The following is a 24855-nucleotide window of genomic DNA, read 5'->3' as shown; positions in this document are numbered from 1 at the left end:
TTGAATCGTTCTTAATGCTCCCAAACAAAACTCAGAAGTCATTAACGCGGTCAGTCCTGGACGTGCGTCATTCTACATCAGCCGTGTGTTACCACTGTGAAAAGAACCCGCCATGAGCAGACCGCTCAGGTACCGCCTCCACCGGGTCCGCTCTGCGTTTTTATAGGAGTTACAGTTCTTTTTGGCTTTCATCTTTTTTGTCATAATTTTTTAAAACTGTGCAAAAAAACAAAAACAGACAGAAACCACCAGAAAACCGATTCAAACATGGGGCTCATTACTAAAAAGTGACTTTCTGGTGGCACAATTTTTCTTGTTCTCCCAATAATGCGCATCTGAATGTGGCTGAAAAGTGAAACCGCTAAACACGTTAAATAAATGAGAGCTGGATGATTATAAATTGACAGCGTTTCCTGCATCATTATAAATGACCCGCGATCAGTTGTCACGGCCACACCCCTTTGTACATTTCTTAAAGCTGTGGGCGGGGCTCTGACAGTATATCAAGCAGAACAAGAGGTAAGACCCACAGAAGGGCCCCAGAAGGGCCCCTGGCTCCATTCTCACCTTCAGAGCTCTCACTTTTTTGGCGAGGAGGGTCTCGATGTCGCCCGCCACTTTCTCCACCAGCTTGCGGGGGACGTTCTGCTTCACTTCGAACAGATTACTCTTGTCTCTGTAGAGCTGCAAGGAGACAAGAAACACAAATATTAGGAAGGCAGAACCGCCAGGCGACAAGATAAATGGTGCAAGTGACATACGGCAAACATACACAGAAAGATACATTTAACCTTCACTGATACATTGTAACAGTCATCTGCAGAGAGAGGCAAGAATATTTACTGACAGCAAGCATAGAGACCTTTGTAAGCTTCACTTACATGGGACTGCGCTGGCCCCCTGATATTCACCCCTCCCCTTTCTAGTGCGGATTTTGCTGAGCTCGGCTGCTTTTCTGCAGCTCCCCCCCCCCAGACCCCTCAGAGCTGCGCTCATCATCCCCAGTCATCAGAGGATCCTGGGAAGGGGACTGCACTCACCACATCGCGCTGAGTCTGCATCTGACAACCGCAAATATTAAAATCGCATCTCCATGTGCTGAGTCCGAAAGATCAAGGGAGCCACAGGGGTCCGGAATGGTTGACATCCAGCACCTGGGGCTCATGACCTGCCTCCAACGACACCCCCGATTATACCCCACAATGAGGCACACCAAAGCATCAAACAGGAGGAAAGGTGCCCTAAAAGCTCACAGGAAACCAGCCGATCTGTGAATGCAGCTCTGGTTGTGAACAGCATATAAAAAAAAAAGAGATGTAACAACAGAATTATAATTGCAGATCTGGATGTGACTGGAGGACGACATTATATTAGTTGAATTATCAGTACGGCTCTGGATGTAAACTGATGGAACCCCAAATCACAAAGTTAGGCTACCTTCACATCAGCGTTTTCTTCTGGATCCATCAGGGGATCAGTAAAAGCGCACATTAGACAACAGTCTGCATTCATTCTGAACGGTTCCAGTTATATTATCTCTCAAAAGAACAAGACAATCTCCTGAGCTCCCTCTAGTGGTGGCTGTATATATCTGTATGTAGTAATCTCCTGAGCTCCCTCTAGTGGTGGCTGTATATATCTGTATGTAGTAATCTCCTGAGCTCCCTCTAGTGGTGGATGTATATATCTGTATGTAGTAATCTCCTGAGCTCCCTCTAGTGGTGGCTGTATATATCTGTATGTAGTAATCTCCTGAGCTCCCTCTAGTGGTGGCTGTATATATCTGTATGTAGTAATCTCCTGAGCTCCCTCTAGTGGTGGCTGTATATATCTGTATGTAGTAATCTCCTGAGCTCCCTCTAGTGGTGGCTGTATATATCTGTATGCAGTAATCTCCTGAGCTCCCTCTAGTGGTGGCTGTATATATCTGTATGTAGTAATCTCCTGAGCTCCCTCTAGTGGTGGCTGTATATATCTGTATGTAGTAATCTCCTGAGCTCCCTCTAGTGGTGGCTGTATATATCTGTATGTAGTAATCTCCTGAGCTCCCTCTAGTGGTGACTGTATATATCTGTATGTAGTAATCTCCTGAGCTCCCTCTAGTGTTGGCTGTATATATCTGTATGTAGTAATCTCCTCAGCTCCCTCTAGTGGTGGCTGTATATATCTGTATGTAGTAATCTCCTGAGCTCCCTCTAGTGGTGGCTGTATATATCTGTATGCAGTAATCTCCTGAGCTCCCTCTAGTGGTGGCTGTATATATCTGTATGCAGTAATCTCCTGAGCTCCCTCTAGTGGTGGCTGTATATATCTGTATGTAGTAATCTCCTGAGCTCCCTCTAGTGGTGGCTGTATATATCTGTATGTAGTAATCTCCTGAGCTCCCTCTAGTGGTGGCTGTATATATCTGTATGTAGTAATCTCCTGAGCTCCCTCTAGTGGTGACTGTATATATCTGTATGTTGTAATCTCCTGAGCTCCCTCTAGTGGTGTCTGTATAGATCTGTATGCAGTAATCTCCTGAGCTCCCTCTAGTGGTGGCTGTATATATCAGTATGTAGTAATCTCCTGAGCTCCCTCTAGTGGTGGCTGTTTGTATCTGTATGTAGTAATCTCCTGAGCTCCCTCTAGTGGTGGCTGTTTATATCTGTATGTAGTAATCTCCTGAGCTCCCTCTAGTGGTGGTTGTATATATCTGTATGTAGTAATCTCCTGAGCTCCCTCTAGTGGTGGCTGTATATATCTGTATGTAGTAATCTCCTGAGCTCCCTCTAGTGATGGCTGTATATATCTGTATGTAGTAATCTCCTGAGCTCCCTCTAGTGTTGGCTGTATATATCTGTATGTAGTAATCTCCTGAGCTCCCTCTAGTGGTGGCTGTATATATCTGTATGTAGTAATCTCCTGAGCTCCCTCTAGTGGTGGCTGTATATATCTGTATGCAGTAATCTCCTTAGCTCCCTCTGGTGGTGGCTGTATATATCTGTATGCAGTAATCTCCTGAGCTCCCTCTAGTGGTGGCTGTATATATCTGTATGTAGTAATCTCCTGAGCTCCCTCTAGTGATGGCTGTATATATCTGTATGTAGTAATCTCCTGAGCTCCCTCTAGTGGTGGCTGTATATATCTGTATGCAGTAATCTCCTGAGCTCCCCCCAGTGGCAAATGCCGGCAGAATCTTATCCACTAACTATAACCATGCAGGGGATCTGGAGCTTTGTGTCATTATATTATATCATATAATCAGCGGAATTTTTTTATCGTTTAGAAGAAGAAATAAAATAGGTAAGCAATTTTGTGAAGACTTTAAGTTATATAGAGCTATAATACAATCACATCCAAATCTGCATTCACAGTACTAGTGGCTGGGTTGACAGACAACCCTAATTGCTTGAGATCCCATAATGCATTGCAGCATTTCTTTTGGACACCAGATCTCCAGTGTGCGGATACTAAATCTATCCAAATGCAGGGCAGCGGCGTACACTCCGTACAGACACTACCCCAGCAGGGAGGGGAGAGGTCCTTCAGCCAGAGAGCTAATAGAAAACAGCTTTGGATATAACTAGAGTAAAAGAACTGATCAGAACAGAAGCAAAGCTTCATGAAGCCACCAGCGTCACTAGGGACGGAGTACACACCAATATACGCTGAGCCCTATTACATGATGTGAGGGGGCTGCGAGCAGAACATGTATATTATATATCTGGGCATTTGTCATCCCTGTAGGGGCGGAGGATGGCACAGCCCCTGTGGGCACAGCACCTGAGCCCAGTATAATTTAAGTATTAGTTCTGCATGATCACAGGAGGAGAGAATGGGGAGAGGCGCAGCGTGGAGCGGAGGCTGGGCGCAGGATGGTCTGGGATCCGGGCCTGGCAGGGGGTACAGGTGGTAACCTTATTAACACACTTGCTGCAATTAACGAGCAGAAGAAAACGATTTTTCACCGGGTCAGGCGGCACAATTAGCGCACAGTACAGAATATTAATGGCTGCGGCTGAAAGCGTGCGAAGACGTCTCGCAGAGCAGCCACCAGGACTGAAGCCACGTGCCATCTTCTCTCATCAGCCCCCCACCCCCACAATCTCAGGGCGCGTTCACATGGAAATGCTGGCGAATCTTCAGCAGAAAAGTGGGTGAGGGCAGAACAAGTCCTCGCTGCGCAGGTTGTGCTGTGGACCTTGCTGCAGAGCTGCGACAGATGGTCCGTGAAATCTGCTCCAGATTCTTCCACCGTGTGTGAACACAGCCTTAAAATGAAGGTCAAGACAAAAGCTTTAAAAGGGCTGAACCCTGGGGGTCTGACCATTGTGGCCTCCGCTGGACACGGACTATTATGGGCCGACGAGGAGACGGGACCGATGGGGAGTGAAGGGGCGCAGAGATTCTTTGGGGTCACAGCAGTCGGGCCGGACACGGACAACACAGATCCAGAGGATATTGGGGGCTGCGGAGGAAGCACAGAGGGGGCTCGATCACAGATTTTGCTGCTGGGTCAGATATGCTTCGGGAGGGGGCAGCAGGGGTACCTCGTGTCCAGCCCCCACATCAGATGTAGACTGCTGGTGACATGGGGGGAGGAGGACCCCAAAACTCGCAGTTCACTCGCAGACAGAAATTACGAGGCTGCAAAATGGATGAAATGACAGCTTCCAGGAGGCGGCGGATAATGGAGCGCGGCGTCAGCCTGCAATCTGCAGCGCTCTGCATGGGGATTAATTGCTGGATAACTGACCCCGGACAGCTGGAGATCACAGGAACATCGCACACACGGGGCGAGAGGCGCAAAGTGAGGAGGGGGAGTGCGGGCGAGAGGCGAGCGCTGCCTTCATCATAGAATCAATAAACGACACCAAAAACGGAGACTGAACATCACACGGCAACTTTAACCCTCTGTATGTGCCGGGAGGCTCCTTAGTGCGGGATGCGCTGATTTACCGTTTTTCATGCTGTATGGAATAGCGTAGTCTGCGGCGGTATGACATACAGTAAAAAGCGTACAGTGCGCGGTTACGTAAACAAGGATGGATAGAGCATAGTGGCATACCTGAGGTATGTAGGCAGCAGATACAGCGTGAAAGCAGCAAAATACGGCGCAGCCCGACGCCATTACTGCCTCTTGTGCACATCCATTCTATAGATTTTACTGACTCGAGCGTCCACCATTTTTCCAGGGATCAAGCATCTGGATAGTAATATTAAAAATAAAAATAAAAAAGAAGGGGAGAGATTCTATCCATTGACAACAAGCAGAGATCTTGAAAATAGTAAACCCCTAAAAAAACTGAGATGCAGAACGTTTCGTCATGCCATGGACACTGGCCCTTTAAGAGATCATCTCACTCTTCAGGGGATGACACCCCAGTGTCCTAAAAATGGAGGAACGGGGGAGGGTTCCCCCCAAGAAGAGATGCTGGGAGTGGTAGTTCTCCCTCCTGGTGCAGTAATCAGGGGTGGCGGGCCGGCTCAGCCGCGGGGGTCGCGCTTGTTTACGGTTCTAATCTGTTATCATGTCTTCATCTAAGAGGATTTCTCCGTCTTCCGGAGATTTGCACAAATTCGCTCTGCGATAAATATATTCATTTAATGGGTTTATCTCCCGGAGGACGAACATATTGTCCACAGACCTCGGGGGAGGGGGCCGGGGCGCGGACACGAGACCCCTCCGAATCCCAAAATCCTCAGCAAAAACAAATCCAGAGTCTTCTCCGTCTGTCCAGGAATGCGGAAGACATGGCTCTTAGTGGTGTCTGTTTCTAGGAAAGCTGAGTGACAACCGGCATGGACGACAGAACCGCGCCCTCCCGGGTTGTCACTGAGCGTAAATCTGCGCAAATATGTAGAACTCCAGATGGGGGATGGGGGGCTTATTACAGGACGAGTCAGAAGAAAGGCCGGGAAAGCTGGGTGACCACCTCAGGCGCGCGGAATATCAGCAGAGCTGGGCGTCAACCAATATGGCCGCCGTCACAGCTCCGACAGGCCGACACCCAGCTTTCCTCCATGTCGTGCCGAACCTCACAGCTTTCAGGGCTTCAATTCTGCGCCATTTTCAATATGTCTGCTTGCTGGCAGTGAATAGGGAGAACTTTAACTACTTTCAGTAGGTAAATACCTGTCCTGACCTAACTTCTCCCCGCTGAGGGTTTGCTACAATGTACCCCAGTCAAGGAGGTAAACATCCTGGACTCCAGACTGATACATTGTAACAATCTGTCTCTGCGGCTGAGGACCACCTACTGTAGACACAAATCATGTGACCAGCGCAAAATCGTGACGCAGAAATTCATCGAATGAGCGGAGGAGCGGCGGATCAGTCGCTACTAGAGACGCGTGGACGGATCACATGTCCGTGCGGATATATTGAGGGCGACTCACTTTCCTGTATTTGGGGACCGCGATCGACAAACTGATGCAAATCCCAGCAGACGCCGGGTCCGTGGATACGTTGTTACAACCTGCGGCTCCTCCGTCATTCCCAGTGTAAACAATGTATCATTTGCGACTCCCGGGGGCAGGAGTCATGTGATCAGAGCACAGCGGCCGCTTCATCCGTCATTACCTGCCTGATAACCAGCGCTAACGGGCGGCTAATTTGATGACAGGCGGCGCGGCGTCCTCTGTGGCTTCAGATAAGTAAATGAGATGTGAGACGTGTCGCCCATTATCCACGGAGAGCGCAACAGCGCGAGCGCCCTCAGCCGTCATTATACACTGCCGCCCAGTCTGATAATCCGCCATCCAGGGGAGTAGGATTATCAGGAATTGAAATGGCGGCCATGTTGGTAGTCACCCAGCTTTCCCAGGCACCGTTTTATCTTTCTTTTTTAAACCATCATCCTGACTAAACTGCAGAGAAAGTAAGCGGCTAAAGACGGACGATGGAGGTTATTTCCTCTCCTATAAGACGAGTATTGATTTCACATCGCGCCCTGAGGCCCGAGACGGAGAAATCTCCTCCTGAGAAAGATGAACGGGTCCATTACCGAGGAGACAGACTGTATCCTGCGAGAGCGCAGCGGGGCGGAGGACGACTGACAGCGCTGGACTACAACCCCCAACAGCTCCAAGCATTTACTCCCATTCAGAGCACTGAACTGGAAACTGCAATCTACTGCTCTCTGTAATCAGCCACATCAGACCGACAACCGACGGTGTAATCTGCCATATATGTGACTGATATCAGCGCTCCTCTTATAACGCTCCAGCACTGATATAACCTCCAGAGACATTACATCATATGTGACTGATATCAGCCGCTCCTCTTATAACGCTCCAGCACTGATATAACCTCCAGAGACATTACATCACATGTGACTGATATCAGCCGCTCCTCTTATAACGCTCCAGTATTGATATAACCTCCAGAGACATTACATCATATGTGACTGATATCAGCCGCTCCTCTTATAACGCTCCAGCACTGATATAACCTCCAGAGACATTACATCATATGTGACTGATATCAGCCGCTCCTCTTATAACGCTCCAGCGCTGATATAACCTCCAGACATTACACCACATGTGACTGATATCAGCCGCTCCTCTTATAACGCTCCAGCGCTGATATAACCTCCAGAGACATTACATCACATGTGACTGATATCAGCCGCTCCTCTTATAACGCTCCAGCACTGATATAACCTCCAGAGACATTACATCACATGTGACTGATATCAGCCGCTCCTCTTATAACGCTCCAGCACTGATATAACCTCCAGAGACATTATTACATCATATGTGACTGATATCAGCCGCTCCTCTTATAACGCTCCAGCTCTGATATAACCTCCAGACATTACATCATATGTGACTGATATCAGCCGCTCCTCTTATAACGCTCCAGCTCTGATATAACCTCCAGAGACATTACATCATATGTGACTGATATCAGCGGCTCCTCTTATAACGCTCCAGCACTGATATAACCTCCAGACATTACATCATATGTGACTGATATCAGCCGCTCCTCTTATAACGCTCCAGTACTGATATAACCTCCAGAGACATTACATCACATGTGACTGATATCAGCCGCTCCTCTTATAATGCTCCAGCGCTGATATAACCTCCAGAGACATTATTACATCATATGTGACTGATATCAGCCGCTCCTCTTATAACGCTCCAGCGCTGATATAACCTCCAGAGACATTACATCATATGTGACTGATATCAGCCGCTCCTCTTATAACGCTCCAGCACTGATATAACCTCCAGACATTACATCATATGTGACTGATATCAGCCGCTCCTCTTATAACGCTCCAGTACTGATATAACCTCCGGAGACATTCCATCACATGTGACTGATATCAGCCGCTCCTCTTATAACGCTCCAGCTCTGATATAACCTCCAGACATTACATCACGTGACTGATATCAGCCGCTCCTCTTATAACGCTCCAGCGCTGATATAACCTCCAGACATTACATCCTATGTGACCGATATCAGCCGCTCCTCTTATATCGCTCCAGCACTGATATAACCTCCAGAGACATTACATCATATGTGACTGATATCAGCCGCTCCTCTTATAACGCTCCAGCGCTGATATAACCTCCAGAGACATTACATCATATGTGACTGATATCAGCCGCTCCTCTTATAACGCTCCAGCACTGATATAACCTCCAGACATTACATCATATGTGACTGATATCAGCCGCTCCTCTTATAACGCTCCAACACTGATATAACTTTCAGAGACATTACATCATATGTGACTGATATCAGCCGCTCCTCTTATAACGCTCCGGCACTGATATAACTTTCAGAGACATTACATCATATGTGACTGATATCAGCCGCTCCTCTTATAACGCTCCAGCACTGATATAACCTCCAGAGACATTACATCCTATGTGACCGATATCATTCTCTTATAACGCTCCAGCACTGATATTACCTCCTGAGACATTACATCATATGTGACTGATATCAGCCGCTCCTCTTATAACGCTCCAGCACTGATATAACCTCCAGAGACATTACATCATATGTGACTGATATCAGCAGCTCCTCTTATAACGCTCCAGCTCTGATATAACCTCCAGAGACATTACATCACATGTGACTGATATCAGCCGCTCCTCTTATAACGCTCCAGCGCTGATATAACCTCCAGAGACATTACATCACGTGACTGATATCAGCCGCTCCTCTTATAACGCTCCAGTACTGATATAACCTCCAGACATTACATCATATGTGACTGATATCAGCCGCTCCTCTTATAACGCTCCAGTACTGATATAACCTCCAGACATTACATCATATGTGACTGATATCAGCCGCTCCTCTTATAACGCTCCAGTACTGATATAACCTCCAGAGACATTACATCATATGTGACTGATATCAGCCGCTCCTGTTATAACGCTCCAGCGCTGATATAACCTCCAGAGACATTAACATCATATGTGACGGATATCAGCCGCTCCTCTTATAACGCTCCAGCACTGATATAACCTCCAGAGACATTACATCATATGTGACTGATATCAGCCGCTCCTCTTATAACGCTCCAGCGCTGATATAACCTCCAGAGACATTACATCATATGTGACTGATATCAGCCGCTCCTCTTATAACGCTCCCGCGCTGATATAACCTCCAGAGACATTACATCACATGTGACTGATATCAGCCGCTCCTCTTATAACGCTCCAGCACTGATATAACCTTCAGAGACATTACATCATATGTGACTGATATCAGCCGCTCCTCTTATAACGCTCCAGTACTGATATAACCTCCAGAGACATTACATCATATGTGACTGATATCAGCCGCTCCTCTTATAACGCTCCAGTACTGATATAACCTCCAGAGACATTACATCATATGTGACTGATATCAGCCGCTCCTCTTATAACGCTCCAGTACTGATATAACCTCCAGAGACATTACATCATATGTGACTGATATCAGCCGCTCCTCTTATAACGCTCCAGTACTGATATAACCTCTCTCGGGGACACGGTTATTACGCTGTGGAGAATATTACTGCGCTAGTCCTTTTATCTGTTCAGTCTTCGGATGATCAATGGCGATCACTGACCTCCGTCACCACCCCCTCCCCCTTCCGCTGTCCTCGTGGTCCGACACAGATTTACTGGACTCTGTGCAGCTGTTAGAACTGAGCGATGGCGGCCAAGGACCCCGGAGATCAGGACAATCTCCCAGCACAATGAATCTTCTCTCAAGTGCTGGAGCGGAGGGGACGGCGACAAGTCCTTAATGGTGATAAAGGTGCAAAAGCGGACGGATCGCGGGAAAATATGCGGCTTATGTGTCCAGCGATTCAAGATGAAAATATGGCGTGAGGAATGGCAGGCGAGTATTTTAGCGCCCGCTCTGAACTGGGCGTGGCTAAAGACCTGCAATATTGTAACATACAGAAGGAAATAAGATGGCGTCCGGGATAAATTATATATATTTTTTTTTTATCAATTGTCTTTTTATTGACGATTTTTACAAGAATAAACATGTACATATATAAAAGAAAACATGACTTTGGGGCACATTATTCCTGATATAAAGATATAACTGAAGTCATTTGAACAGCAAAGAAAAGATTAAGTTCTTCCTAATATTTTACAAATCTTCAGCTGCTGCCGCCATTTTGAAGGACACTGGACGGTTACGTGACCCACCCCTACATGTGCCACGGGCGACCGCCATATTTATCATACCAATGTTTTCAAACAAATGATACAAAATTCGTATTTTCCTTTAAAGCCAGTGAGTTACCGCGAGCGACCGTGCCGCAGTGTACATCTCTGACCAGATCCCCAGATACGTGAAAACAATCGCAGGGCGGACGCCATTACTATGCTTTGGGTGACTCGGTTCCCTCACTATAGTCTACAGATTGGTGAATCGGTCGGATTGGCGACCTTCAGTGTGCGGATACGCGGTGCCCCGATCCGCTGGTAATATCTATATATAAAACACACACATGGCGGCTGCTCCCTGACGTGATGTAAAGTGGCGTCTGGGCCGCGAGCAAAGCCAAAGCGCTGCGCTCAGCACATCCTCCAGATAGAGGCAGCCGCGCAGCCTCAGCACTGCGCTCACTCCAGGGCCTCCATGCCAGAAATGCCCCCTAATCTCTGCCACCAGGAACCAGGCACTTGGCTCGTAATTGCTGCAGCAGGCAAATACCAATGGAGCGCAGGAGCTGACACTCCATCACAATCCGGCTGAATATCCGCAGCGCAGCGATCTGGCACTCAGGAAACAAGCTGCTGACTAATTAACTCAAGGCTTTGATGTGTCTAATTAATCAGCGAGTCCTCCTTCTTCTGAGCTACCAGCACTGCGAGCTGGAGGGAACAGTGGGCTCTTAAAGGGACAGTAACCCTTTATATCAGAACTGGGGCGTTATAAGAGGAGCAGCTGATATCAGCACTGCAAATGTGTGACATCAGGGACGGGAGGGGTCCACACCGACAGCACTGGAGAATGCAACAGTCAGCTAAACACCTGCCTGACAGTGACTGCACCAGCAGAATAGTGAGTGCAGCTCTGGAGTATAATACAGGATGTAACTCAGGATCAGTACAGGATAAGTAATGTATGTACACAGTGACTGCACCAGCAGAATAGTGAGTGCAGCTCTGGAGTATAATACAGGATGTAACTCAGGATCAGTACAGGATAAGTAATGTATGTACACAGTGACTGCACCAGCAGAATAGTGAGTGCAGCTCTGGAGTATAATACAGGATGTAACTCAGGATCAGTACAGGATAAGTAATGTATGTACACAGTGACTCCACCAGCAGAATAGTGAGTGCAGCTCTGGAGTATAATACAGGATGTAACTCAGGATCAGTACAGGATAAGTAATGTATGTATACAGTGACTGCACCAGCAGAATAGTGAGTGCAGCTCTGGAGTATAATACAGGATGTAACTCAGGATCAGTACAGGATAAGTAATGTATGTACACAGTGACTGCACCAGCAGAATAGTGAGTGCAGCTCTGGAGTATTGTATGTGTATACACAGTGACTGCACCGTTCACGTAGATCTATTCTCTCTGTTACTGTCTATGGTGTTTAAAGGTAAATGGACGCTTTAGGGCTCCTTGTGAGGTAGGAGGCTCAGTGCACCTCTAGTCTGAAGTATAAAATGTTAATGTATTTTTACATGACTTCAAAGACTCCATCCGGGCTGTTGGCATCAGTCCCTGCCACCTGCGCAGCCGCCTCGGGCACAGACATGCACGCCAGGGCCGGATTCATAGGGAGTCAATTAACCTAGCAGTATGTTGCTGGGCGCACGTGAAGAACATACAATCTCCATGCTGACGCTGCAGTTCCAGGATTATCACCAGCGAATGGTCAAATGTACCAAGAGCGAAGGGAAAAGGTTAAAGATATCTTCCAGCAGACGCCGCCATAGATGGAGCAGACGATAATTGCAGGATTACTTTGCGTCCTTCCGTAATTGGTGATCTGGAGCTTCCAGGTTTATGAATAATATGCTAGGACTACAGTGTAGACTGACACCAGCTATAAAAGCCGCTCTCATAATGCGCTGGAGAGACGTCAGGCGCAGATTAGCGACTCTGCTGTGTGAACGAGACAGATCATTTAGACATCGGGGCGGTCAGGGACTTAGTCGCCAAATGAGCTGGAACGTGTCACGTTTCTTATGCCTTCCACTTGACAGCTTGTGCGGTGGGTCTGCGCGCTAATAACCTCTGCCGTGTGCAGCTCATGCCCACCCATCGCTGTGGAACTACAAGTATCACAGTGCCCTACAGAGTATACAGAACTACAACTCCCAATATGCCATGACACCTAGCTGAAGTATCCGCTGATGCTCAGCTGACTGGACCCGGCCGCCCATTTCCCCCTCAGGTTAGAAACCATGAATCACGCGACTCCACGCAGAAAATACCCACGAAGGCTTCAATTTGTGGCGCTATAGGCACCGACATCGCGCACACGTATCACGTACCATGGGGCACAAGATGAATCCTGTGATAAAACCCTCAATGAAGCTGCAGAATCATCCGCAGTGACGAATGCGACAAAAAACGTATGGACGCGCCAGAGCCGCCTTCTGTGCGCCATTGTTTCTTGTGTCCCAGGAAGGGATTCCGTCTGACAAAGAGGTTTCCTACCCCCCCCCACCTCTTATCTGTCACTGAAAGAGCCGGGACGACCGCCCCAAAGACCCCCTCCCTGGTAGGTAGACATGGCGCGGGCCGCAGACTTCTCCCGGCGGTCGTCACTAAAAATTAGGTCAGGAAGAAAAAATATCCACAGATCGGTAAAAATGTGACAGGAACTTCCCGAAGCGAAGAAGCCGCAGTGATCATCATCCTTCACATGACGGACACGGGCTCAGGCAGCTGGGCAGAAGAGCTCGCAATCTAATGTGCAGAAATGAGGGGCGTGTCCTGTACCCGCCCAGCAGCACCTGACTGCCGATCGCTTCACTGTTTCTTTGTTCCAAACTTGTTACAATGTATCCAGGCGAGAGTGCGCAGGTCAGCGGAGAGCAATGGCGGCTCAATTTATTCTTCTCGACAATACGCCAAAAGAACGTACTGTCTGACATCACCGTCGCGCCTGACCACGGTCACATGATCACGGTCAAACTTGGCGCAGCTGATGTAATTTATGGACATTTTGTTTTCGTTTCCTCTGTGACATCTGCCAGCACAGGCCTCCTGCACACGACCGTATCCGTATTGTGGATCCCAAAAAAACGGATGCGATCCATGTACCATTTGCATTTTTTTTTGCCGACCTACTGACTTCAATCGGTCTGTGGTCAGCATTTTGCAGACATGTTCTATCTTTTTGTGGAACAGACATACGGATGCAGAAGGCACAGAGATGATCCGTGCGATTTCCGCTTCCATACGTCCGTTCCTATATTCAGCCGCATGTTGACCACAGAACCAACGTAGTCAGAGGGTTCGCTAAAAACGTGGATGCAACACGAACGGCATCTGTATTGGCCACAATTTGCAGACTGCAAAATACATCTGGTCTGGAAAGGTTTTCATGGCGCACCACCTGCGCCTGGACACAGACCGCAATCACTACGTTTCGAGAAGTCGTCAAAACGGTTTCACAAAAGTCGCGGAGCGCAAGCGGATTGGCTGGATCTGTGGTTTTGGGGAAGAACAGGTTGGAAAACTGGGGTCAGGCTGGATTCACACGCAACGGTTTTGTTGTGTGCGTTTCGAGCGTCCAGCGGTTAGTCAAGTACAAAACACCTGAAATACAAGGCATTTTGGCTCATGGCGTTTTTTTTTTGCTGGATTTTTGCGCATGAACAAAATGACGTGGATAAAGAAACATTTATAAAAAAAAAAATGAAATAAAAAAAGAAAAGCTGGTGCTTAAAATTTTAGTTTTTCACGCATTTAACACCGCCAGATGAGGAGACTGTGCAGGCGCCGTACATCGCACATGAGCCGGGCTGCGGGGTGGAGGTGGTCTGTGCCCCTCCGCCTGCCGCTCACTCTCCCCCCATCCCCCTCCTACACATGAAATCTGTGCACACAGACAAGGAGCAGGTAATTTTCCGCCGTTCCACACTGCATCCCGCACTCCTGTCCCAGGATCTTCAGGTTGGACAGATTAGCGCTCGGCAGATTGGATATTGGGGGGGGGGGGGTGGGGGTCATTAATATTCAGAGGAGACGCCGTCTCCAGAACTCAAGAAGCCAATAAAATAAACTAGAAATCGGTTAAGTCGGGATGAGAGGCAAAGCTGCGTTTAGTCGCTGCGGAGCGCCGGTGGGCTGCTCTTTATGCCGAGACCCCATTTCCTGCACAGAATATTGCGCCACTATCCGGGGACGCTGCGGCCCGAGTTATATTAGATTACACCGTGCCGTTATCTCAGAGGCTCCCGCAATCGGAATTTTGTGGAAAATAAAAAAATTTAAAGAGCGACGAGATACAAGCAGACCCCAAAATCCGCAGTCCCACAACAAGGCCGCCTCCGGAACCTTCTGCTCAGACGTGTCAATTATTGCCTGAAAAGCCGGGTGAAACCAGTAAGACCATTACATCACCGTCACCCAGCTTTCCCTGATGACATACGGGGTGGACACCCAGCTTTCCTAATCTACAGGGTGACACCCAATATGGCTGCCGCAATGTGAAAGGTGGAGGGCACCGCAGCTCCCATGGGATGGGGGGGGTCACCCAGCTCTCCCAGACTCCTGAGTGACTCGCAGACTGGTGGAGGTAGTTCCCCGACTATTCAGGGCCCCTGAATGGTTTACCTGCCTTGCAATGATGGGGGTCACGAGGCGGACAGACTTGTGAGGCGACCCCCATTCCTGGCAGGGAGGAAGCCGTGTGCAAGTTCTCCATTGAAATGAATGAAAACGCCGAGTGTGCCATTCAGGAGTCTGGGAAAGTTGGGCGAGGATCCAAGAGCAGGAAGGAACAGGCTGCCAGCAGCCCCATCCGTCAAGGAGCCGCTCTCCTCCCCGTCCATCCATCGCCTGTGCCACGGGCAGAGCACGCACCGCGCAGATAAATATTTTAAGTAGCGACGCTCCGGTGACACGCGGTTCTGCCAGACAAGGAATAATTAGAAAATAAATTAAATTTTTTTCCTCTGCCCCATTGGATGAAGCAGATTAGTGGGAAAACGTGTGCACCCCCTCCCTGCCGCACAACCTGCAGATAAGGCCGCGCTCGCCTGTGCGGAGAGAAAAGCAGCCGCCACTTCAAGCCGCGTTCAGACAAGACACACGGCTAAACACGCCAACCAGACGGACGCCCTGCGCAGGGGGCAGAACCCGGGCCAAGAGCAGATCCTTCTACCGGTGGAGGGGGCAGAACCCGGGCCAAGAGCAGATCCTTCTACCGGGGGAGGGGGCAGAACTCAGGGCCAAGAGCAGATCCTTCTACCGGGGGAGGGGGCAGAACCCGGGCCAAGAGCAGATCCTTCTACCGGTGGAGGGGGCAGAACTCAGGGCCAAGAGCAGATCCTTCTACCGGGGGAGGGGGAAGAACCCAGGCCAAGAGCAGATCCTTCTACCGGTGGAGGGGGCAGAACCCGGGCCAAGAGCAGATCCTTCTACCGGTGGAGGGGGCAGAACCCAGGGCCAAGAGCAGATCCTTCTACCGGTGGAGGGGGCAGAACCCAGGGCCAAGAGCAGATCCTTCTACCGGTGGAGGGGGCAGAACCCAGGGCCAAGAGCAGATCCTTCTACCGGTGGAGGGGGCAGAACCCAGGGCCAAGAGCAGATCCTTCTACCGGTGGAGGGGGCAGAACCCAGGGCCAAGAGCAGATCCTTCTACCGGTGGAGGGGGCAGAACCCAGGCCAAGAGCAGATCCTTCTACCGGTGGAGAGGGCAGAACCCAGGGCCAAGAGCAGATCCTTCTACCGGTGGAGGGGGCAGAACCCGGGCCAAGAGCAGATCCTTCTACCGGTGGAGGGGGCAGAACCCAGGCCAAGAGCAGATCCTTCTACCGGGGAGGGGGCAGAACCCAGGCCAAGAGCAGATCCTTCTACCGGTGGAGAGGGCAGAACCCAGGGCCAAGAGCAGATCCTTCTACCGGGGGAGGGGGCAGACGGGAAAGACATGGCAGAAGAGACAGCTAGTTATACGGGATAGGTATAATGACAGGGTTAAGACAGCTGGTTAAACAGGAGAGGTATATGAAAGGGGGTAATAGACAGCTGGTTATACAGGGGGAATATGAGAGGGATAAGAGACGGCCGGTTATACAGGGCGAATATGAGAGGGATAAGAGACAGCTGGTTATACAGGACAGGTATGAGAGGGATAAGAGACGGCTGGTTATACAGGACAGGTATGAGAGGGATAAGAGACGGCTGGTTATACAGGACAGGTATGAGAGGGATAAGAGACGGCTGGTTATACAGGACAGGTATGAGAGGGATAAGAGACGGCCGGTTATACAGGACAGGTATGAGAGGGATAAGAGACGGCCGGTTATACAGGACAGGTATGAGAGGGATAAGAGACGGCCGGTTATACAGGACAGGTATGAGAGGGATAAGAGACGGCTGGTTATACAGGACAGGTATGAGAGGGATAAGAGACGGCCGGTTATACAGGACAGGTATGAGAGGGATAAGAGACGGCTGGTTGTACAGGGGGAATATGAGAGGGATAAGAGACGGCTGGTTGTACAGGGGGAATATGAGAGGGATAAGAGACGGCTGGTTGTACAGGGGGAATATGAGAGGGATAAGAGACGGCTGGTTGTACAGGGGGAATATAAGAGGGATAAGAGACAGCTGGTTATACAGGGGGAATATGAGAGGGATAAGAGACGGCCGGTTATACAGGACAGGTATGAGAGGGATAAGAGACAGCCGGTTACACAGGGGGAATATGAGAGGGATAAGAGACAGCCGGTTACACAGGGGGAATATGAGAGGGATAAGAGACAGCCGGTTACACAGGGGGAATATGAGAGGGATAAGAGACAGCCGGTTACACAGGGGGAATATGAGAGGGATAAGAGACGGCCGGTTACACAGGGGGAATATGAGAGGGATAAGAGACGGCCGGTTATACAGGACAGGTATGAGAGGATCTGTCTCCCATAGCAACCAGTCAGATTCCAGCTCTCATTTTTTCTAGGCCCTTTTGAAAATGAAAGAAGCCGTCTGATTGGCTGCTGTGTGCGGCTGTTCCCCTTTTCTCCACAGAAGGTTTAACCCCTGCTCCCCACAAGTGTCGCAGTCCACGCCCACACTGCACGCCCCTCACACCCGTCTCCTATGTTCCCATTAACCCTTTCTTCCCTGCAGCACTGTCTCCATCCACATTCTCACTTTGCTCTTCGGGCCCCTGGTGACAGCGGACGTCTCCATCTTCCTCCTGACTGTCGACACCTGGCGCCCTCCGTGTGACCAGTCCTCCTGTAGCTGCTGATTCCACCTGACAACCGACAACGCGTCCCTGCTCCATCCCACGCTACACGTTCCTGTCAGCGCTCCTCCGCCTCACACGACTCCGCAGTCCTTTTCTTTACGGTCATGTCAGTCAGCCCCGCCGCCATCTTATGCCGTCCTCTTTTATTGCTCTTTTCATTCATTCTGTAAAAAGTTCACCTCTTTCAAGATCTCTGCTTGCTGTAAATAAACTGAAGCACTGCTTACATCCACAGGCTGGAGACACGCACAGGTCTAACGCTCCTGTGTGCGCCGCTGATCTCCGTCCGTCCCGCGGTCTACTGCTCCGAGGTTTCCCTTCTCTCCATCTTCCCGCACTGAATAATTAACGCTGATCAATATTTCACGCGCTGCGACTGAACCTAATTACCCTGATCCCGCCATGTACACCCTGCCGCCCGCCCTACACCCACATGTGTGCACGGAGCAGTTGTCAGGTCCCCTCCCCCGCATGGGATAAAACTCCTCCTGGTATCTGAAGTGTCAGCTCTGTGGCTGACGGGCGATGCCCAGAATCAAGGCTCTTTGTTCTCGCGGATTAAGGCTAGGGCTACACGACGACATTTGTCGCACCAATGTCGCGCGACAATTTTTATAATGATAGTCTATGGTGTCGCACTGCATTCGAGATGGATTTTTCCGCAACCGTCACATGTCGCATTGAGACACCATAGACTATCATTATAAAAATTGTCGCGCGACATTGGTGCGACAAAATGTGGCGTAAGTGTTGCAGTGTAGTTGTGCCCCAATACACATGTGGTCGTGTAGACCGAGCCTAAGGGGGAGAACAGCATTAAAACGAAGCAAAACAGTCGACATCACTTTTTTTTTTTCTTCTGCGTTTCAGATCTGCGTACGTCGTCCTGAAAAATCAAGGGGAGCGGGCGGATCCCATGCAAGTATCGCGCCGAACTGCACGTAAAAACTACTGTATGGAAACAAGGCCTGGTGTAGGTGAGCCCGCGGGTCACTCAGGGCGGAGCCGGCCCTGCTGATGTCATCGGTCACATGAGACGCGGTAACTGTTATTTCTCATTTTTGGGTGGTTTTCCGGATTTCTGCTCTATTCACTTCCATGTTTGAAGCTTTTTTTTTTTTTTATTACAAACGCAAGGATTTTTATGGTGTTTTTCTTAATTTCAGCGTTTTTTGGATTTTATTACATAATGCAGTATTCGAGGTGGGGAACATTTATTTTTTAACCCCATTTTCTGGCGTTTTCCTCCCGTACACCTCCATTGCTTTTTTGACTCTACTTGAAATATGAAGTGTGAGCGCGTGCTGCGTTATTAATGGAGTTTTTTTCACCACATTTTTTTTCATATTGATCTTCACAGGAAGTGATGTCGGGGGTGGGGGTAATATTTCCTGCAGAAAACACATTGCTACAAAATAATAATAATAATAAAATACACGAGCATTAACACTAATTTAACACAAAAAGGTGAACACACATTTGTGGATATTTTTTTTTTTTTACCTACATCACGCAGCGGCAGATCACCTGACAGACGAGGTGGCCGGGGAGCGCCGCTGCTCTCAATCTCATGGCTTTCTAGTCTGTTAAGTGTCAGCGCTAATGATGAGTGTATTAACCTAGGTGCCACTAATCTGCCGCCTAATTACCCCTCCCCCCCGGCGGCGGCGGCTGGCACGCTCCCGCCACACGCCGCTGTCTCTTTATAGTAACACTCTGCAGAAGGTGACAAAAAAATAAATAAAAAAAAGCCATGACTGTCAGCAGCCGCCCACCTCCTCTCCCAGCAGACGCCTCCAACCCTGATCCGTGCGGCGGCGGCGGCTCGCATTCATCTCCTCATATTAAGGTACCCAGAAGAAAAGAAAATAACGTGCACGTTCACCGCTAACGAGATTGAAAACAATGCAATTTTATGGCCGTGTAATAAGCACTCGTCACGCATTATAAACGCGGCGGGCTGCTGCTGCACCGACGGGGTCACAAACCATCAGCGCCAAGAGATTTAAAAAGAAAAACATTTAAAAAAAACAAAAAAAACATGGCGGCGGCTGCTGCCAAGCGGGAGGATGAAGATTCTGCAGCCTAATGACAAGCCTCCGTGCGCACGAGATTACACAAAAATGCAGAGTATCTGCAGCGAGCGGCGCAAATCCCTTATCTCCACCGCCCGCCAAGGGGCAGCGCTGGGCGCGCCAAACCTTCTGCGGCTTAATACGGGCTGGAATGTCCCTCCACGACCCGACAGACAAAACCGGACCCGTGGATTCACCTTCCACCAGCGACTGCAAGCTCCTCAGGCAAGGATCGGACCACCACCACAGGCCTCTCTGCCTCCGTCACACGAGCTCATCTCGCCTGTGGTTTTTATAGACTTTAGTTTTCTTTTTCAAGGTTACAGAAAAAAAAAGAGAAAACCAAAACCTCTCAATAAGGTCCTAAACATTACATTTGAACCCCTCCACCGACAGTGAAGAATATGGCGCTGCGCAGCCTCGTCATATTGTTCTGGATCAGTACCTTTCACCAACATCCCGCAACCTTAGTACATAGCGGATCTTCATCAGCGGCGGTCCAACATTCACCCGGGCAGCGACCTGCAGACACCAGTCATTTCTACAAACTATTATCACACCGAACTGGCCCCAAATCCTTTCACACCTATCCGCTGTACCCCTGTACACACGGGTAGTGCTGGATCCAGTGGGACAAGGAAGGGCTTCCCAACGTAGAAGAGTAATAACCTGTGATGGCTTCTAGTATACCTAGTAGGAATGAGGTCATGGACCAGGCCCAGTAGACCGACCTCTGGGGCCAGGACTAGAATCTGTGGACGTCTTCCCAGAAGTCGGCCATAACTGGACATTCCCAAACCCTGTGCCTCAATGTCCCGCTGCCTCCACCACATCTGGTGCAGATATCTGATGAGTTTATGGATCCGTGGTGGCAGATATACTCTGTGTACCCACTTAGCCTGAATCCGCTGATCCCGCGCACAAAGACTTCCATGAGGCCAGATCGCTCTCCTGATGCAAGTCTACGGCCGTAACGTCACCTTTCCATTTAGCGAAAGGCGAAGATCGATAGGACATCAGTGTCCCATAAGAAGAGGAAACCAGTTTACCATGATCTGCGCGCCTGGCAGCTTTCTCCACTTCCCCGTATTCTAGCCGCAGAGGGCCGACCCCTAAAGAGGGATGAGCGTGGTCTATTGTATTCAGCCGGGAGAGCAGAGAAGGTATTAAAGACCCCCCCCCCCCAATCGTATGGTTGGGGGAGGTATTTAATGCCCCTCTGCGGCCAGAACTCAAAGTCCGGCAGAGAAACTAATTCTGGTAGTTTAGGGTTTCTCCATAGGGGTAAAACTGGTGACCATGTCGGACCCTATGTCTGATCCCCCATCACCCATGTGTTAATCAGCCCCACCATAGGAGAAGTAAGGTCCTTCACTGGGTACCTGCCCCATAGACCAAATTCATCATGGCCTCGTATGATCCTATCAGAGCCGCCTCCAGTACCACCGCAGGGTTGCGTTAATCCTAAATCCAATTGTGTGGCTATATAGTATAGATACGTGTCCGGGAGAGCCAAACCCCCCCCCCCTCCCATAAGGGGCCCGAAGAGTTTCCCTGGCAATGCGAGGTACCGACCGATTCCACAGAAAGGGGGTCAAGTGCTTGAAAATGAGACTTTGGCAGCATCACGGGGGCCGCCCTATAGAGATAAAGGCACTTAGGGAGGGTAACCATTTAGAAAATATTTATTCGTCCAATGAGGGACAAGGGTGAATTTTCCCCGGCTAAGCTCTCACCACTGGACCCACATTGAGGGCAAGGAACTGGGCGGCATCCCTATGAATAACCACCCCGGGTACGGGCCGAATGGGAGGATATAGATCTGGCAGGTATGGTACCGATTTACCCCAATTAACCCTTATGAGCCACACTCATTGACCACCTCAAGTAGAGCCAAGGGCCCGCATCTCCCAAGTAAACTAACATATCGTCTGCATATAGCGACATTTTCTCAGAGAGGCCAGCAATATCCCAACCTTGTAGTCTCGCACTTCCCGCTACCCGCGCAGATAATGGTTCCATTACCAAGTGGGCAGCCCTGTCCGGTACCCCTTCCCAATGAGAAGGATTTGGACAGATACCCATTAACTCTCACTCGGGCCGTCAGCTGCAGATGGAGCAAGTTCTGGGGGCCCCCATTTTCTTTAGTACTTCCCATGTAAAGCTCCACTCGACCGAGTCGGAAGCCTTCTGGTTATCCGGAGGCGATCGCTCTGCTGCCCACATCATGGGCGCCCTGTAGATCGGTGAAGAGCCGCCTCAGGTTTCCCCGGCATTGACTGATCATTACCAACAATAGATAAAATGACCGCTGATAACCGAAACGCCAAGTCTTCAGCAAGAAGTTCAGCATCCGTATGTATCGGCGAAATGGCGAAATAGGTCGATAAGATGTGTAGCTTCATGAAAAGACACTTTTACAAACAATTTTTATCCGTTTATGTTTGCGATCTGCGTTGCTTTCTGGCATTTATCAGTCCTGTAGAGAAGTAGGAAAAAGCGCCAAAACTGACGTGCACTACGCTTAAAGAACACCACATACTGGGTTCTACGGAAAAAAAACAAAAAAACAAAAACAAAACACCCTTTATATCGCATTTCGTATCTTCCTGCGGACTTGCAGCAGACGCCTGACACAGGGCTGCCCGGCGGCCACATGCAGATTGGCGCTACTCGACAGGAGGAGCCCGGCTAATCTGTTTGCGGATCCCGCGGCCTCATCGTGTACAGCGCCGCGACCTTCCCTGTGACTTAATTTTTCCCCTTACAGAATTTTTAAAGGCATTTTTGGCGGCTCTTAACCAAAACCAGTCTGAATGGGGAAAGGCCGTGGGGTGTCACCTCCCAACCCCCACACTGCAGTGGGACTGGGTCAAGAGCATCATGGGGCCGAGCCATGGATGAGGCCCCCGGGGCCCCTGCGCAGGATTCAGGAAGCTCGTTATAGTTTTCGCCCTAATTATCCTGATGAGTCCTGGGACACTGGGAGCCTCACGACACAAAGAACTGGAGCGCGGTGTCCGGTCCGCGAGCCACCAGATGGACAACCCTGACCGAAAGGCAGGCATGAGGGGGAAGACCAGGGGTCCGCACCAATGGTTGGCCATCATGACGAATCACCTCCGGAGACTGCCGCAGCTGCGCAAAATTACCAGTTCTATTCATCGTAGGCGACGGTCATGTGACTTCACTATGCTGTGGCAGCGATACTACAACTCCCAGCATGTCAGGGTTTTGCAGCCACTGGGGAGACAGGCTGGAGAGCGCTGGCGTACGTGAGTACGGTGAACGCAGACAATACGAGGTGGTGTGAACAGGGCCGAGCAGCATGCTGGGACTCGTAGTTCCCCACACATTGGCCCCCGATGAGTCACATGACCCCTCTGCTGGCAGCTGCTCCGGGCTCATCATGGCTGTCACTCCGCCCGCGGGGGATAATGAGCAGGTTTTCTTGTCCTCGGGCGCTGACGCAGTCACTGGGATGCTGCACGCCTCGCACTCATCCGCTATTTATGGGCCCTAAATTAGTAGCTGCTGGTTAAATATAGCGGCCCACCTGCAAGTCACGTGAGGAGAAGGAGCGGGGGGCATGCCCACGCATCACGCCAGCCTCACCGCCATGCTGGGCGCCAGTGATCAGGACATGATCTGCACCTTCATGCTGCCATGAGCTAAAGCAGACTGCGGACACAGGTGGGGTGCGCCGTATCGTTTGGCCTCCTTGCCCCCAATTACTGCTCCATTGTCCGTTTATTCCGTCTCATTTCACCGTCAGATGGCGGCAGCGGAGACTAAAGGAATGAGCGTCCGTGACCCGTCCCTGCCCAGGAGACCACAACAGATCGAACCCTCATCACCACCAATCTGAGGACTGCGGCAAAAACTTCATTTCACAGCTTTTTTTTTTTTTTTTTTCTTGTCACCCCCCCCCCCCCCCCCCCCCCCCATCTGCTTGCTGTCAATGAATGGAGATTAAACAGGCGCTACAGACCTTAGAGGGTTCAGACACTGAAGTTGGCTGTAGATTTCCAGTGCAATACGTGCGGATGAGGCTTAAAAACCGCCAACTGCATAGAGCAGGAAAAATCACGTGAGCTGGGGATTGTCACCACGGTCCCACAGATTTAACCCCTTCAATGCACAAAAAGTGAAGTCCACGGCTCAGCAGCAGAAACCGCATGTACCAAGAGCAGAGTTCAGTGTGAAATCGCGATACATCTGCAGCGGATGTTTACAATGCGATACATCTGAAGCGGTTTGTTACAATGTATCCAGTCTAGAGAACCCCGGGACCCCAGACCGATACATTGTAACAGGAGAGATTTCTGCTGCTGCGTAAAGGCTCACAGATGACAGTTTACACTGGATACAACTGTAACAAACCCTCAGCTGGGAAAGTAAGGAATCTACAGCTTTCACCTACAGCAAGCAGAGAAACTGAAAATGTCAATGAATTGCAAAATGGAACAGATTGGAAAGTTGCAGACACAACACTACAGCTGATAACGTAACTCGCCGCGTTCCGTCACTGCAGCGCTCGCGTCATTGTGGAAGTCGAGGTCTCCGCTCTGACCCGATTCTTTTTTTCTGGGGTTAGTGTCACTTTAAGAGATACACATCTTCCTTATTAACGATCTGGCGGTCTGGCCCCGAAACCAGAGCGTGAATATTCCAGCAATTTTCATGCAATCTCGGCTCCAGCGCAGGCAATCAACCAGCGTCCGGATACGTTTAACCCTATAATGGCGGTGAGATGTGACCAGATACAGAGCGCAGAAATAATGCGTTATCTTCCCAAACACCTCAATCTGTCCGGGACGTGAAGCTTATCAGCCAATCACAGAGCGCCGCCTGATTAATGGGGTGT

The 24855-nt window shown here is 49.8% G+C and overlaps 1 protein-coding gene across 3 annotated transcripts in view; it reads right to left on the bottom strand.

The window, feature by feature from the left end:
* Positions 1-24855, bottom strand: part of CACNA2D2 (calcium voltage-gated channel auxiliary subunit alpha2delta 2) — a 121803-nt gene that overhangs the window by 69316 nt on the left and 27632 nt on the right. For 2 of the 3 annotated variants that reach the window (XM_040406723.1, XM_040406724.1), the window contains exon 3: positions 568-684. In XM_040406723.1, coding sequence (XP_040262657.1) covers positions 568-684 — 117 coding nt within the window. Of the gene's footprint in view, positions 1-567; positions 685-20382; positions 20455-24855 lie in introns of those variants that run through there. The other variant, XM_040406725.1, reaches the window with a different exon arrangement.

Source organism: Bufo bufo, chromosome 9 (assembly GCF_905171765.1).
Source record: "Bufo bufo chromosome 9, aBufBuf1.1, whole genome shotgun sequence".
NCBI lineage: Eukaryota > Metazoa > Chordata > Amphibia > Anura > Bufonidae > Bufo > Bufo bufo.
Note: the sequence above shows the minus strand (reverse complement) of the source record. Positions and strands in the feature narration are given on the sequence as shown.